The sequence below is a fragment of the Schistocerca piceifrons genome, chromosome 3 (genome assembly GCF_021461385.2).
Source record: "Schistocerca piceifrons isolate TAMUIC-IGC-003096 chromosome 3, iqSchPice1.1, whole genome shotgun sequence".
Classification (NCBI taxonomy): domain Eukaryota; kingdom Metazoa; phylum Arthropoda; class Insecta; order Orthoptera; family Acrididae; genus Schistocerca; species Schistocerca piceifrons.
Genome location: NC_060140.1, coordinates 848,161,010 through 848,177,784, shown reverse-complemented (window position 1 = coordinate 848,177,784; position 16,775 = coordinate 848,161,010). Strand labels below are relative to the sequence as shown.

The 16,775-nt window shown below is 41.7% G+C and overlaps 1 protein-coding gene across 1 annotated transcript in view; it reads left to right on the top strand.

Moving 5' to 3' along the window:
- LOC124787730 (huntingtin) overlaps positions 1-16,775 on the top strand; it is a 392,251-nt gene that overhangs the window by 298,355 nt on the left and 77,121 nt on the right. The window contains exons 28-30 of the mRNA XM_047254577.1: positions 2,394-2,533; positions 2,640-2,862; positions 6,147-6,237. Coding sequence (XP_047110533.1) covers positions 2,394-2,533; positions 2,640-2,862; positions 6,147-6,237 — 454 coding nt within the window. The remainder of the gene's footprint in view (positions 1-2,393; positions 2,534-2,639; positions 2,863-6,146; positions 6,238-16,775) is intronic.

The window sequence follows — 16,775 nt, the reverse complement described above, 5'->3', positions numbered from 1 at the left end:
AGTGTGTAGACTCCCTCTAAATGATTCTAGAACTGTCACAGTGGAACCTGGTGGCCGGTAATAACACCCAACAATTAACTTTATTTCTCCTAGGCCTGTTAAACATGTCCAGATAACTTCACAGTCACACTCGATTTTGACCTAAGTAGACACAATATTTTTGTCAACTGCAATGAAGACACCACCTCCTACGGTGTCTAATCTGTCTTTCCGATACATGTTCAAACCCTCACTAAATATTTCAGAACTTCCTATCTCAGGGTTCAGCCAGATCTCAGTCCTGAAAATAATTTGCGCGCCACACGTTTCCTGGAGGGCAGTACATTCTTGATAGCTGAATTGTCTTTACACTGAGCACGTCCTGATTTCCCTGCCTGCACATCGACTGGTGAGTGTTCATCAGGACACTTTGCACTACTGCCTAGCCTAAAAAACCCCCATGTGCACACCACAAGTACTCTGCTACCCGAGTAGCCGCTTCCTTTGTGTAGTGCACCCCTGACCTATCTAGGGGTGTCCTACAATTCCCCACCCAATTGCGCAAGTCTAGAAATCTGCAGCCAAGACCGTCACAGAGTCGACGAAGCCTCTGGTTGAGACCCTCCACTTGACTCCAAACCAAAGGATCCCGGTCCACTCTGGGAACGATGCTGCAAATAGAGAGCTCTGCTTGCACGCTGCGTGCGAGGCCAGCGGTCTTCACCAAATCTGCCAGCCACCTGTACAAACTGAGGATCTCCTCAGAACCCAAGCGACAGGCATCATTGGTGCCGACGTGAGCAACTACTTGCAGACGACTGCACCCCGTATGCTCGATAGCTGCAGGCAAGGCCGCCTCCACATCTTGGATGAGGCCCCCTCCCCCGGCAGACAAATTGAGTGCACGTTGGAATTCTTTCCAGCCCTGTATGCTATTTCCCTAAGGGGCTCCATCACCCGCCTAACGCTGGAGCTCCCAATAACCAGCAAGCCTTTGCCCCCGTGTGCCTGCTCAGGCCCTGCTGAAGGAGCGGCCACCTGCCCACTGTCAGGATGAATGGGCGAGGCCAGCAGGCCAGCCTCCGCATTGACCCTCCACCTCGAGCGACGCGAACGCGTTGCAGTCCGCCACTCACCCTGAGGTGAGGGCGGCCCCAATGTGCCGGGTACACTACAAGGTGCCTCGGCGGCTGTGTCAGCGGACGCAGCAAGTGACACCTGGGGTGTCTCAAGCGACGCGCCAGACCCTCCGCCACTGCTGCACCTCGAGGCAGCAGTCTGAAGGCAGCTGACCGTGGCCATCAGCAAGCTCAGCTGCTTGCGAACTGTGACCAGTTCCTCCTGTGCCCGCACACAGCACGCACGCACCTTATCCATCCTACTGCTAATGTCTGGACTTATAGAGTTGCGACAAATAAAATAGCGATATGTGACTGCACAGTTGCGTCACCAGTGCCAGATTGAGCTGCAATGTATGAACAATTACTTACGAACTAAGCAATCAAATGACCATGACTATGCCACTATACAGATATTACAATGCGATCCTACCCCTGTGTTAGTACAAATGACAACCGCCTATGTCATGTTACACTCTACCATTATTAAAATTTGATAATGCTCCTTTTTAATTCGAAAATACGCAAAGATCCGAAAAATTTCCCCACGCAAGCACGCAAACACACAAAGTAATTTGAATTAAACCTGCGCAATTAATACAGAAAATTGGATATACGACTAGTTTCTGCTACTGCTGCTTGCACACGTCACTCTGCAAGCACAGATGAAACTGCACTGGCTTCTGTCTGCTGCTAACTGACTCTACGAAATAAACAGAAAGCACTGGCTGTCCAAAACAAAGAACTGACTAACAACTCCGCGAATTTATACTTTGCAGCTATCAATAAGCAATAGTACTCCTCTCAAATGCGAGAATATGCAAGGATTTTATTTAATTAAATATGCAAGCACACAAACACTCGGAAAGAAATTAAGAATCAAACTACAAAACAAATATGAAAGCTAAATATGGGACTCGCTACTGCACTGCTGCTGAACTACTGCTGCACTGATACTTCACCAGCGGCTGCTCAAGGCTCACTGCACTGTGTCAAAAGCGCTCTGGCTGTCCAAAATAAACAACTGACTCACGACTCCACGAATTCATACTTTACAGCTACCAGTAAGCAATATAACTCCTCTCAAATACGATAATACGCAAGGATTTTATGTAATTAAATAGACAAGCGCACAAACACTCAGAAAGAAATTAAGGATCAAACTACAAAACAAATATGAAAGCTAAATATGCGACTCGCTGCTGCTCTGCTGCTGCATTACCGCTGCACTGATACTTCACCAGCAGCTGCTCAAGGCTCATTTCTCAAGGCTTATTTCTCAATCTTTTTGTGTAGGTTCCTACTCAGAGTTATTAGTGTGGTTGGCAAACGGATTCATAAAGAAGCCTTCAATCCAGCAGCTGACCCTGCCTGGGATTACCTACAGGAGCAGTTTGCTCACTTCCTGCTGTACTGTATATACATGTTCGAATCAGGTAGGTTTCGATATGAGAGACAAAATAAAAATAGTTCCTATTAATTACAGTTTCATGTGAGATGTTCACTTGGTCCATGTACTGTGTGAAAATGTTTGTTTTCTAGGTAGCTACTGTAAGGTTGCCACAGCAGCTATGGAGATGGTGCAAGTGAGTCCAACTGATAGCCTGGTCGGGAACATGAATAAGATATTTTTGGAACTCGCTGCTCGCTGTCCGTTATTAACATTCTTGTGGTGCTACCTATTAATTCTTCTGGGTTACTGTGATCGCAGTTTCTGGGCCAGCATTCTTCGTACAAAGCCAGTTCCTTTACTGATGGATGAAGGGTTAGTCTCTTCTCTATTTAATTAGTATTTGCGATTAAAATGAATTACTGTAAGTTCCTGCGGATATTTCTTAAAGACATTATGAAGAAAATGTAGTATGTAATTGTAGTTTATATAATCTTATGTATGTGTGTTAATGGTGGTGGCTCCATAGGTGCACCCTCAAGGAAGGAAAGTTTTAGAATGTAACCTCTTGTATTGCAACCTGGGAGACATAAAATTTTATTTGAGAAACTCAAGTCATGACAGCCACAAGCAATTACTATGACCATGTGTGTAGAGACATGGTGTGGATTTTTAAGCACACTGGTGTATCTGGCTTCTGGTTTTCAAAGAATGCACAAGTCTTCCACAATGAGATGACAAGGACAGTGTTCTTAATTTTCATAAAAAGTATTATATCCACAAGTTAGAAAAAAGTAACTCTTAGCTGCATGCATGCTGTAAGGTCTCGTCCATTGTTGCACACCATTAATTGCCTCTGTTGAAAATCAGCCTTACTTGCTGACAATATTGCACCTATAGCGGCATCCTCTGCTTGTGATGAAACATATTCGATTTTGCTGGGCAGCCCAAAATCTTGGAGCTCAGGTAGAACACCAGAGAACAAGCAACCGTTTCTCTTACTATTGTGTTCTGCAGTGTGCTTGACGGCAACACAGCGATTGTGGCCTTCTGTAATCATTTATTCTGACTGATATGTTGATGTCATTTGTGTAAGTACAAGATGCTGGACAAAACTTATTCGTCTATTGACAGTGTTACGAAAAAGATAGTTGCTAATCACCATGTAGCAGAGATGCTGACCCGCAGCTGCTTTTGCACACACAAGACCATAGTCTCTGGCTGCCAAGGCCAGACCATCGATCTATTGGTAGATCGTATGAGTACTTTAAACCCCCCCCCCCCCCCCTCCACATGTGATAAGTGTTTTCTTCAATGCAAAGTGTTGCAGTGGTGATACCACATAAGCAGTTGTTGAAATGGAGCTACTGCTGATTGTTGGTGAGCACAATGTGCACAAAAGTCTGAAGCTGAATGTCAACATAAAAGAAAGCAGTTTAAGAATTGAAAAAAATACAGAGTATGTTTCACAACAGAAGATAAATATTTTTTTTTTTTATTAAATATAACAAGATTCAAATCAGCATGTGTCCAGTAAAAAGGGTCAGATTTGTTTATGAATTTCAGTCTGATAGGGATTGCCAGTTGTGAGATTCTGATAAAACCATCTGAAAGTGAGTAAGAAAGAGACTCACTTAAGAAGAGCTGTTCTGTTTCCTGTGGTAATACTCTCAATCTGTTTGTAACTGTGCTAGTGCACTCAAGAGAAAACCAAGTATTCCCACTTGGAGCACGGTTTGTGGTCTTTTCAGGATGAAATACGAACATCAAGATTGGAATTGTGTGGTGTCATGAGAAGAATGGAAGGATAGAGAATACCAGAGGTGATGAGTAACATGATGTTTTGAGAAAAGAGATAAAAGGAAAGCTAAGGAACAGATGGCTTAACTGATTACATGAAAGTGAAAAGAGAGGAGGGAAGAACTGGAACATCATGGAGGATGACAAAATGGAGAAAATTAAAGGTGGTGCAGAGATTTGTGTCCTCACCTGACACAGCCAAAAGTTGGAAACTGTTCAAGATGGCGGTGAGATCGACTCATTGATAACTTTTTTTTCTGGAAAGTTCTCATGATACTGTTCTGTAAAGCTGTACAATTCAATTGAAAGAATGTATGAGGAACTGTTAAAGCGACCAGTCAAACTTCTGCTTACAGCTGTAGAATCAAAACCACACAGCAGAGCACATCGAAAATGGTTTAAAAATTCTACATACAATACCTAAAGTCCCACCATGAACATTTTGGAAGAACTAGAAATTTACACTCATACAGATAAATATCCCAATGACATTCTCAATGAATAAACTAATTTGAAACATAAAAATTTTGTAGAAGACTTAAATGAAATTTTAGAAAAAGAAAATGAATAAAAACCCCATGATATGCAAAACCATAGACAGCCTTTAACTGCAGTTAATGACAAAATTCTAATATTATACATAACCACTATGTACAACCTTAAGAGGTACAATTCACTCTGTAAACATGAAGCAGGATAGGAGCGAGAACTGTCATTTTATTGGCCAAAAATAGTATATTCCATACTGATGAAATTATGTGATTGTTTGATTAGAGTACAGGAGATATGTCAAAATATAGTTAATACAATTTCTCTGATATAAAGCTATTGTTAATAAGATGGAGTTATATTTAAACATTAATGCAACTTTTTTGTGAAAAGACATCTGTACATATTCACATAACAAGACGATTTATAAACTACATCCTGCTCAAATATTCAGTTCTTCGTTTCTGAAATCATCAACTGAGTAGTAGCATTGCTTAGCAGAGTATCGTGTAGCTTTCTTTTCAGTGAATCTTGGCTTTTTATTTGTTGTAAATTTTCATATCAATATACTGGGGAGTCAGAGCATATAAGTTTAAACAATGAGCACGGAGCATAAATTTTCTTTATTTCTTGTGTTATAAATGTGATCAAAGCAGTTCTCCTTGCATAATTCTAAATGGTGAACAAAAAGTGATAATATCATACATATATAGGGAGGGTACTGTTCATATTTTCAGATTTTTAAACAATTGGTGACATGATATCCTTGGACACACAGCTCACGTATCTAATAATACTTTTCAGTAATTTCAGTATTGAGTTAATTCTAATATCAACAGGTACACTTCACAATGGCGTACTAGCTGAAACAAGCTCACGTATCTAATAATACTTTTCAGTAATTTCAGTATTAAGTTAATTCTAGTATCAACAGGTACACTTCACAATGGCATACTAGCCGAAACAAGCTTGTATGAAAAAATACTTCACAATGGCGTACTAGCCGAAACAAGCTTGTATGAAGAAATACAAACAGAGCAAGCTAAATAAAATATTTTGCTGCTAATTGTGAAGCAATTTATATAGAAATTACTCTACTTAGCCTTGTGAATATCAACATCATAGCTGCAGTTGTGTACAGAATCTCTTCCTCCTTCCATCTTACAAGCACTTTCATATGTTTTCTTTACACATTTTCCAAAAAGGAATTTTAATATTGAAAAACTGAATACATTTATTGATAATGTTTAGAATATTGCAGTGCTTAGTACTACACTAAGAGCCTGAAACCTTCTTTTTTTATTTATGCATGGACTTGTTGAGTACAAATGGTGAAATAATTGTGTTTGTGCATGTGTGTCTCCTCTCAGGCCAGTTGAAACTGAAAGCTGTGGCCCATCCTCTTGTGTTAACTTGGAAGTAGTGAGGAAGGGTGGTACTATCCTGTACTGTGACTTTGTGGTAAGTTTTTTTACACATTATTAAGTTATTTACTACTGAAGACAATATGGATTTTAGATGTGTGTGTTGCATCTTCCATTATTGTTATTAATTTTCATTACAAGAACATATTTGTGAATACAAGAAATGTATTCACAGTTGCAAATATTGACAGCTATCAGCTGTGTGATGGAATGATGACAGTGAAAATTTGTGCAGGACTAGGACTTGTACCTGGATTTCTCACTTATGTTGAGCGATTGGTTTAGCATTATGCTATCCGAGCAGGATTCACAGCTAGACCCAAACTTCCTTATGTTATCAGCCGTGTGCTTACAACTTGCACTTGTACATCCATTGTGTATATTCCTGTATAGGGGAGACATTTATCCACCGACACTGAACATGCAACTTTCTATTTTTTTTTTTTTTTAAAAAAAAAAAAAAAAAAAAAAAAAAAAAAAAAAAAAAAAAAAAAAAAAAAACCAGCTTGCAAGCAACTTTCAATCAAAATGTCTCACCTGTTCAATAATATACATAATGGATGAACACATGAAGGTTGTATACATGTGATTGATGATATGTGAAAGTTTGGATCCGGCCTGGTTGTGCTCGGATAGAAAAATGATTAGGTGACTGCTTGCAATAAGCGGGAAATCGCGATTTGAATTCCAGCCCAGCACAAATTTTCCATGTTGTCATTTCATTATACAGCTGATGGTTGACCATATTTGCAACTGTGAATACATTTCACATATTTCTTAACAGCTTTTGTCGCTGTATTGCCTGATCCTTTGGACATCCACGCATGTGTGAAGGAACATCGCATCGTACTTCTGAACAACACAGGCACTGCAGTATATATTTTTGAGTAGTTGTTGTGCATTTTGTTGTAATCCGCATAATACTTTTCAACATATGATTCAGTGTTGAATGCCAGTCTTTGAAATTTTTAATCATTTTATTTACATGAAAGCTGGACTGTACTTGCTGTGGTATTTTGTTACCATACATGTTTTCATTAAACATATATAATGTTAAACAATAATGGAAAATTCTTGGATGGAGCAGTACATAAAATAAGGGAGAGGCAGCTACTCACCTATAGCAGATCAATGCATGGAGAACAGAAAGATTTAATAGAAAACAGCATTCACACTATATTTCAAGCACTAGCTCTTTTTCCAGCAAAAGTGTATACATTTCACTCACACGCCCACACCGACACACTAACGCGCAGTCGTATAGCCATGGTGGAGTGTGCTTTTAGCTATGAGTGTCATTGTGTGTGTGTTAATGTGTACCCTTGATAGGAAAAATAGCTAGTGCTCAAAAGCTAGTGTTATTGCTGTTTTCTGTTATGTGTTTCTGTGCTCCAAGCGTTGATCTGCCATTGGTGGGTGGTTGCCTTTCCCTTATTTTACTTATAATGTTAACATTATACAAGGATGTGCTGAAAAATAATGCATCCAAATCTTTTATGTGCAAACTCTTAAAGCTTTTTAAGTAAAGCAAATGATGTTAGCTTTCTACATCTTTATTATTCATGTCTACTTATATATTTTGTAAGTAACTGAAAATCCATGCTGCATAATAACAGTACTATAGTAAGGATAGATTGCTACTAACTATGCAAAGAAGAGGTTGAGTTTTTATTTTATTTAAAAAAACTCTTTCGACCACCAGGCCTTCTTCTAACTAACAAATGTTGAGACAACAGGATTTTGGGAATGTAACTCATATTGTAGGGAGACTTCCCACCTGCACAGTCCAGAAAAGTTGGAATTAGTAGGAAGAATATAGATGGTGCAGGCTGTGAAGCAGTCATTGAAGTGACACATGTTGTTTTGGGTAGCATTTTCAGCAGCTAGGTGATCCAGGTGTTTTTGGCCACACTGCGTTGGTGACCCTTCACATGGACAGACAGCTTGTCGGTTGTGATTGCCACGTAGAAAGCAGCACAGTGGTTGCAGCATAATTTGTAGATCACATTACTATTTTCACAGCTGGCCCTGGAATAGGAGATGCCTGTCACTGGACTGGATTAGGTGTTGGTGGGGAGATATATGGGACAGGTCTTTCATATAGGTCTATTGCAGGGATATGAGTCACGAGGCAAGGGTTTGGGAACAGGTCTGGAATAGGAACAGACATGATATTGTGTAAGTTCGGTAGGGCACAGAATACCACTATGGGAGACGTATTAAGGATAGTGCATTGGATATTCCTCATCTTAGGGCACAACAAGAGGCAGTCGAAACGCTGGCAGAGAATTTGACTCATTTGCTCTAGTTCTAGATTGGACTGTGTCATTAGGAAAGTGCTCCTTTGTGGGGCAACAGTTGGTATGCGGGAGGTGGTAGGTGTTTGGAGAGACAAGGCAAGGGAGATCTATTAGTCAGATAATTTCGGTATGTGAAGGCCTCAGTGAGACCCTCATTATATTCAGAGGGGGACTGCTGGTCACTCCAGATGTAATGGCTGTGGGTGGCTAAGCTGAAGGGACTTCTTGGTATGGAATGGGTGGTAGATGTCGAAGTGGAGGTATTGGTGTTGACTGGTAGGTCTGGTATTGATGGAGGTTCTGATGTAGCTGTGCTTGAAGTGGAGGTCAACATCAACGAAGGTAGCTTGTTGGGTTGAGGAGTACCAAGTGAAGTGAATGGGGGAGGAGGTGTTGAGGTTTAGGAGGAATGTGGATGGTGTGTCCTCGTCCCCAGTCCAAATCATGAAGATGTCATCAATGAATCTGAACCATGGATGGTTACAAAGGATTCCTCCAGATGGCCCTTGAAAGGGTTGGCATGGGATGGAGCAATGCAGGTGCCCATTGCCATACCATAGATTTGTTTGTAGGTAATGCCTTCAAAGGAGAAGGAATTGTGGGTGCGGATGTAGTTGGTGATGGTGACCAGGAATGATGATGTAGGTTTGGAGTCAGTTGGGCTTTGGGGAAACTAGTGTTCAGTAGCAACATGGCCATGGACATTAGGTACGATGGTGTAGAGGGAGGTGGCATCACTAGTGACTAGCAGTGCACCATGTAGCAAAGGTCAGGAACTGTGGAAAGTCTGTGGGGAAAATGGTTTGTGACTTTTATATAGGAGGGTAGGTTACAGATAATAGGCTGAAGGTGTTGGTCCATGAGAGCAGAGTTTCTCTTAGTGGAGGCTCAATAAATGGCCACAACAGGGTGTTATGAATGGTTGGGTTTATGGATTTTAGGAAGCATAGAAATAGAAGTTAGAAGTGCTGGGCTGATGGGGCAGGGGGGGGGGGGGGGGGAGGGGGGGGGGTTTCTGGGTGGGGCCTAGGGATTTTAGGAGAAATTGGAGATCCTGTTGGATTTCTGGAATGGGCTCACTGTGGCAGGCTTTGCAGGTGTAAGTATGAGGCAGCTGGCTGAGTCCTTCTGCCAATAATTCCTGTGCTTCGTAACCATAGCGGTGGAACCTTTGTTGGCAATTACATGGTTGCCGTAGGTTGTGGAAATCAGGAAATTTCAAACACATCATTGAAATCATGGAAATATCAGGGAAATTTGGAAAAAGACGCTGGAAAAATCTCATTTTTGTCTCAGTAGATGAAATGGTTTTTTTACTGAGGTGTTGTGCATCGTCGCAGGATGGGTACAGCTGAGTATGTGCACTGCTTCCCTACTCCCTCATTCATTGCTGCCACCACTTCTTGCCACTAGCCTAGCAGCTGCCGGTGAGAGGCAAGGAAGCATGAAGAGTGATTTGTTTGGATCTGATTCTCAGAGACTGTAGATGCAGCTGCTGGAGATGGCTGTCATGTGTGTGAGTTGTGTCAAAGTGGTTATGTGAATGTATGTGTGCTCCCGTTTTCTGACAAAAAGGCTGAAAATTTAGTTGTGTGTGGGATTGTCTTTTCTAAATGCCTGTCTGTGGCTCAGCAATCATCTTTACAGTGAGTTGCTACCTATCCTCATTATTATTGATTCTCAGAGTATTTGAAGAAATTATCTCTTGCATGGATTGATCACTGTGGTCGCAGTTCATCAACGTGCTGTCTGTGGCTCTTGAATAGCTGGAGTGGATTTCCACAATGGGCCAAAACCGGAGGCCATTTCTGCGGGTATCTGTAATGGATCGGGCCTGCCGATCTGAAGCCATTCGGTTCCCACTAATGTGCATGCCCTGCCCATTGGATCTAGTCTCACCAATTTGCTGCAGACCAGATCTGTTTGTGTGTGGTGTAATGCAGTGGATTTTCGTGGTTTTTCCATGGACCCTAGACTGCGGTGCTCCTCAGCAGGCTAGAGACCATGGCAGTATCCTTGTCCATCCCTACTCCACCCCTGCTCCCAACCCCTTGCCTCACGCCTTATAGCCCTGCAATAGATCTAAGTGCAAGACCTGTCCCATACGTCCTCTCGCTACCATGTACTCCTGTCCAGTTACAGGCATCTCTTATCCGATAGAAGACAGGGCCATCTGTGAAACCAGTCACGAGATCTACAAACTAAGCTGCAATCAGTGTGCTGTTTTCGATGTAGACATCACAACCACAGATTGGTAAGTGACTTGATTGCTGTCATATGTGACCCAGCGTGAGATAGGGCAACATATACATGTGATGGGACTGGAGTAATATTTCCTGCGTGAGTGCATAGAACAGGTTGTGCAACTGGATCTTCCATAGAGGTGTAACTCCATGGCAAGGGGTTGGTGGTAGCTGTGGAATAACGCTGGGATGGGATAGAGTATTTCACAGATTGGGTGAACACCAGAATACCACTTTGGGAGGGGTAAAAAGGACGTGCACCATTTCAGAGCATGAATAAACGCCTTCCAACCCTTCTCCATGCCTTTCACTTCACTTCACTTCACTTCACTTATGAAATCTCTACCTGGGTTTTGCTCTGTGGTGCCTCCCTTATCGTGCGTTCCATCTACCTCCAACTTCACCTCATTCCTCCCCTCCATCATATGACACATGAAACTTCCCCCACGTGCACCTAGGTGAGCTCACCTGTGCCCCAGTCTTATCTCATTGCAAAGGCATCGTCCTTGCATCTATCTGACTCCCTTGCCTCCTCTCCTCACCAATCCTCCCCCTCTAATTTCTCCTCTCACCCACTCCACTAACTCATAACCTGTCACTCCAATCAGGCTGCAGTGCAGGGACAGTGTAGCTGGGCAGGGCAATCCAGTTGCGTCTGTGTGTGTTTTATATTAGTTTTAAAACAGGACATTGTCTTACAGCTCGTCAACATTTTTGTTCCACAGTCTTACTACATGTCTGTCAACTGCTCGGTGCCTCAGGTAGGCAGGAGAGGTTAGCTTTAGTCCATCCATCATTTATATTCCATCCAGAAGTTCCCATTATTGTTTTCAATATCTTTATTACAAAGATGTATGATGTTAACAGCAATTTTGGCAGATTGCCGTACTGCTATTTGCAGTCTGTTGAATTAGATTGAAACTTGACAGTTAAAGCAACCAACATTTGATTGTAGTATTCAGGGAGATGACCAAAATCTGACCATGATTTTAAGGGTGGTTTAACAGATATTTAATCACAATAGATCTCAACTGTGCAACTGTATCATGTTCTCTTGGAATCGCTAATAAAGGCAAATGTCCATATATTTTCAAGAGAAGCACTTCAGTATCTGCATCTTATGCATCACATGCATGCCCCCCCCCCCCCCCCCTGCCGTGGCATTCTTTACATGTAAATTATGAAAATTTCAGTGAAGACTTGATCAGACTGTGCACACTATTAGTTGTCTCATCAGCGTGTTGAATGAAGTCGATAAGCCAATTTCTTGTTGCCTTTTCAGGATCAAAATACATTACAACTAGAGGGAACATCTGTCTGTTTTTGTGGTTGGAGGCAGAGAAAAAAATTACCTGAGTTCTAAGACATATAAACTCTACCATCAAGTAAGCAAGATGTATGGGACAGACAAAATACCGTCAGACTTCAAGAAGAGTATAATAATTCCAATCCCAGAGAAAGCAAGTGTTGACAGGTGTGAAAATTACCAAACTATCAGTTTAATAAGTTGCGGCTACAAAATACTAACACGAATTCTGTACAGAAGAATGGAAAAACTGGTAGAAGCTGACCTCAGGGAAGATCAGTTTGGATTCCATAGAAATATTGGAACACGTGAGGCAATACTGACCCTACGAGTTATCTTAGAAGATAGATTAAGGAAAGACAAAGACACGTTTTTAGCATTTGTAGACTTAGAGAAAGCTTTTGACAATGTTGATTAGAATACTCTCTTTCAAATTCTGAAGGTGGCCAGGGGTAAAATACAGGGAAAGAAAGACTATTTACAATTTGTACAGAAACCAGATGGCAGTTGTAAGAGTTGAGGGGCATGAAAGGGAAGCAGTGGTTGGGAAGGGAGTGAGACAGGGTTGTAGCCTCTCCCCGATGTTATTCAATCTGCATATTGAGCAAGCAGTAAAGGAAACAAAAGAAAAATTTGGAGTAGGAGTTAAAATGCATGGAGAAGAACTAAAAACTTTGCAGTTTGCCATTGACATTGTAATTCTATCAGAGACAGCAAAGGACAAGGAAGAGCAGTTGAATGGAATGGACAGTGTCTTGAAAGGAGGATATAAGATGAATATCAACAACAGCAAAATGAGGAAATGGAATGTATTCAAATTAAATCAGGTGATACTGAGGGTATTAGATTAGGAAATAAGACACTTAAAGTAGTAAAGGAGTTTTGCATTTGGGGAGCAAACTAACTGATGATGGTCGAAGTAGAGAGGATATAAAAATGTAGACTGGCAATGGCAAGGAAAGCATTTCTGAAGAAAAGAAATTTGTTAACATCAAGTATAGATTTAAGTGTAAGGAAGTCTTTTCTGAAAGTATTTGTGTGGAGTGTAGCCATGTATGGAAGAGAAACACGGATGACAAATAGTTTAGACAAGAAGAGAATAGAAGCTTTCGAAATGTGGTGCTACAGGAGAATGCTGAAGATCAGATGTGTAGCTAATGAGGAGGAGGTACTGAATAGAATTGGGGAGAAGAGTAATTTGTGGCACAACTTGATTGTAAGAAGGGATCGGTGGGTAGAACATGTTCTGAGGCATCAAGGGATCACCAATTTAGTATTGGAGAGAAACGCAGAGGGTAAATATTGTAGAGGGAGACAAAGGCATCATTACACTAAACATATTCAGAAGGATGTAGGTTGCAATAGTTACTCAGAGGTGAAGAAGCTTGCATAGGATAGAGTATCATGGAGAGCTGCATCAAATCAGTCTCTAGGATCAAGACGACAACAACAATATCAAGACATCAATGAAATTTTGAACATTTTTTGGAGACAAAACATTTTTCACAGTTGCTTCTGCCTTACTTCAACCTTATTTCATTGTCTTAGCCAAATTAGATTTATGGAAAACATCCTTCATTAATTAATTTCCACAGTCCATACTTCTGTAGCTGATATTATATTTGAAAAATCCAGGACGGAATAATGAAAATATTGGAAAAAGACAAGTTGCTCCTCACCATATTGTGGAGATGTTGACCTGCAGACACTCATGCTAAAATGATTACTAAACATGTGAGCTTTTGGCCAAAAGGATTCCTCCTAAAGTAGACACACACACACACACACACACACACACACACACACACACACACACACACACACACAAAAGTACAGCTCACACACTCATGTTAACTGTTCTGGCCTCTGAGGCCAGTCTTTGAGTAACTGCACATGATTGGAGAAGCAATCTGTTGATGGAGGTAAGGAGGAGGCTGAGATGTGGAGGGGGCGAGATAGCAGGGTAGGGGTGGGGGACGGTAAAATGCTGTTTATGGGAGCATGCAGGGACATGGCAGGGAGTGTATAGGGCAGCTCTGTATAGTTGGGAGGTTGAACAGGAGGGAGAGGGGGCGGGGGGGGGGGGGGGAGTGGAGAAGTAGAGGAGGAGGAGGAGGAGGAGAGAGAGAGAGAGAGAGAGAGAGAGAGAGAGAGAGAGAGAGAGAGAGAGAGAGACTTAGTGGGTGCGTTGCAGGAATAGAAGCCTGCAGGAGTGGGAGCAAGGAAAGGGATAAGTGTGTGAAGGACAATGACTAACAAAGGCTGAGGCCAGAGGGGTTATGGGAGCATACAATATATTGCAGGGTGTGTTCCCACCTACATAATTCAGAAAAGCTGATGTTCGTAGGAGTGATCCAGCTGGCACAGGCTGTGAAGCAGTCACTGAAGTGAAGCACATTGTATTGGGCAGCATGATCAGCAACTGGGTGATATAACTGTCTCAGGTCACAGTTTGTCCGTGGCCATTCACGCAGATAGACATCTTGTTGCTTGGCATGCCTGCATAGAATGCAACAAAGTGATTGCTACTTAGCTTGTAGATCATGTAACGGGCATTTCAGTGGTCACTCCTATGGCACTGTGCTGTTCGAACCTGTTGAAGGGCCATCTGGAGAAATCCTTCTTAACCACACAGAATCCCAAACCTCTCACCTGGTTCAGATTCATTGATGACATCTTCATGATCTGGATCACATGTGAGAACATCCTAAACACATTCCCCCAGAACCTCAGCACCTTCTCCCCCATTTGCTTCACCTGTTCATCCTCAACTGAACAAGCTACCTTTGTTATTGCTGACCTCTGCCTCAAAGATGGCTACACCAGTACCTCCGTCCCTATCAAACCAGCAACAATACCTCCACATTGATAGCTGCCATCCATTCCATACCAAGAAGTCCCTTCCATAAAGCCTAGCTACCTGCGGCCATCACATCTATAGTGACGAGCAGTCCCTCTTGAAATATACCAAGGGTCACACTGAGCCCTTCACAGATTGTAATTACCCTCTCAACCTTGTACAGAAACAGATCTCCCATGCCTTATCTACCCAGTCATCCCCCAGCTCCCTGGGTCCCACAGTCTGACAGTCTGGCCACAAAGGAGCAGTACCCTCATGACTCATTACCACACAGGACTGGAGCAACTGAATCACACTCTCCACCAGGGTTTCGACTATCTCTCATTGCACTCTGAAAAGAGGAATGTCCTACCCACTATCCTTCCCTCCCCGCCACAGTGGTATTCTGCCACCCACCAAACCTACACAGTATCATCGTCTGTCCCTATACAACCCTGCTGGCAAACCCTTGCTTCATGGTTCATATCCCTGTAAAAAAACCTTGGTGCAAGACCTGTCCATACGTCCTTCCACCAACACCTATTCCATTCCATTCACAAGCATCACCCATTCTATCAAAGGCAGGGCTATCTGTGGTAGCAGTCACGTGATCTACTAGCTAAGCTGCAACCACTGTGCTGCATTCTACATGGGCATGACAACCAACAAGCTGTCTGTCCGCATGAATGGCCACCAACAAACTGTAGTCAAGAAACAGCTAGACCACCCAGTTGGTGAGCATCCTGCCCAACACAATGCTCATCATTTTAAGGTAGCTTCTCAATCCTTGCTATCTATATCCTTCCTACCAACACCAGCTTTTCTGAATTGTGCATGTGAGAACTCTCCCTGCTGTATATACTATATTTCACTAACCCTCGTAGCCTCATCGTTTGTTAGTCATGTTCTTGCACCCACCCATCCCCTTTTCTGTTCCCACTCCAACATTAGACAACCCTCTATTCCACCAACACATTCACAGTCTTTTCACTTCTTCCCTTTTCTGTTGCCCCCCACCTCCACCTGCCCTCTGTCTAACCTCCTTGCTCCATCTCTTACCTGCAGGCTCTCACAAGCAGCACTTTATTCGTGACGAAGCAAACTGGGATAATTTTAATTCCCCTCTGGTTTTGCCATCTGCCTCCTTAAATTTGTTTTGTTACTTTTAACTATTTACCATTAGCATACGTGAATATAATTCGCATTTTCATAAAAGAGAAAGGTTGACCCTCAGTTTTAAAGAATATAACATCAGTTCTAAATTTGTGCTTAGTTTTATGTATGTAATTGATTTCCTAGTTTATTTTGACAATGCCCAGTTAATATCCTTTGTTATAGTGTTAAATCAGTAATTGTTTCATAACTTAAATTCTATTGTTGACATATAAACCAATATAAATGCTATACTAATTATAAACATTTGGATGACGAAATACTAGTAATCTTAAAGTATCTAGTTGTCTCTAATCGAAAACGTGTTAGCAAAACCAGCCCTTCATTAATTCCAAAGTAATTAACAGTTTTGTCAAAAGTGTTGTTTACATAGCGATATTTGTTAATTTCATGATTTTAACAAATAATTTGGCCTCACTCTTGCAGTAGAAGAAACTGTTATAAAGATCCAATTTTTTTATGTATTCAGTTAATTTAATGAGTTATGTTGTAATTGTAATTTCTGTAAATTTAACTTCGAACAATGTGTAGTTTCGCCCCCTATTATTGTGAGGATATATAAAGGCCTGATTTTTGGTCACGAGACAGTCAGTCCATGGCAGAGTTTCAGATGAGGAACCTGTGTTGCTTAGAATGACAACAATGCATCAAATTAACAATGAAATAAGTGTTACACCAATAGACCATGTGTTAAAGCAATGACAGTGACTGTTC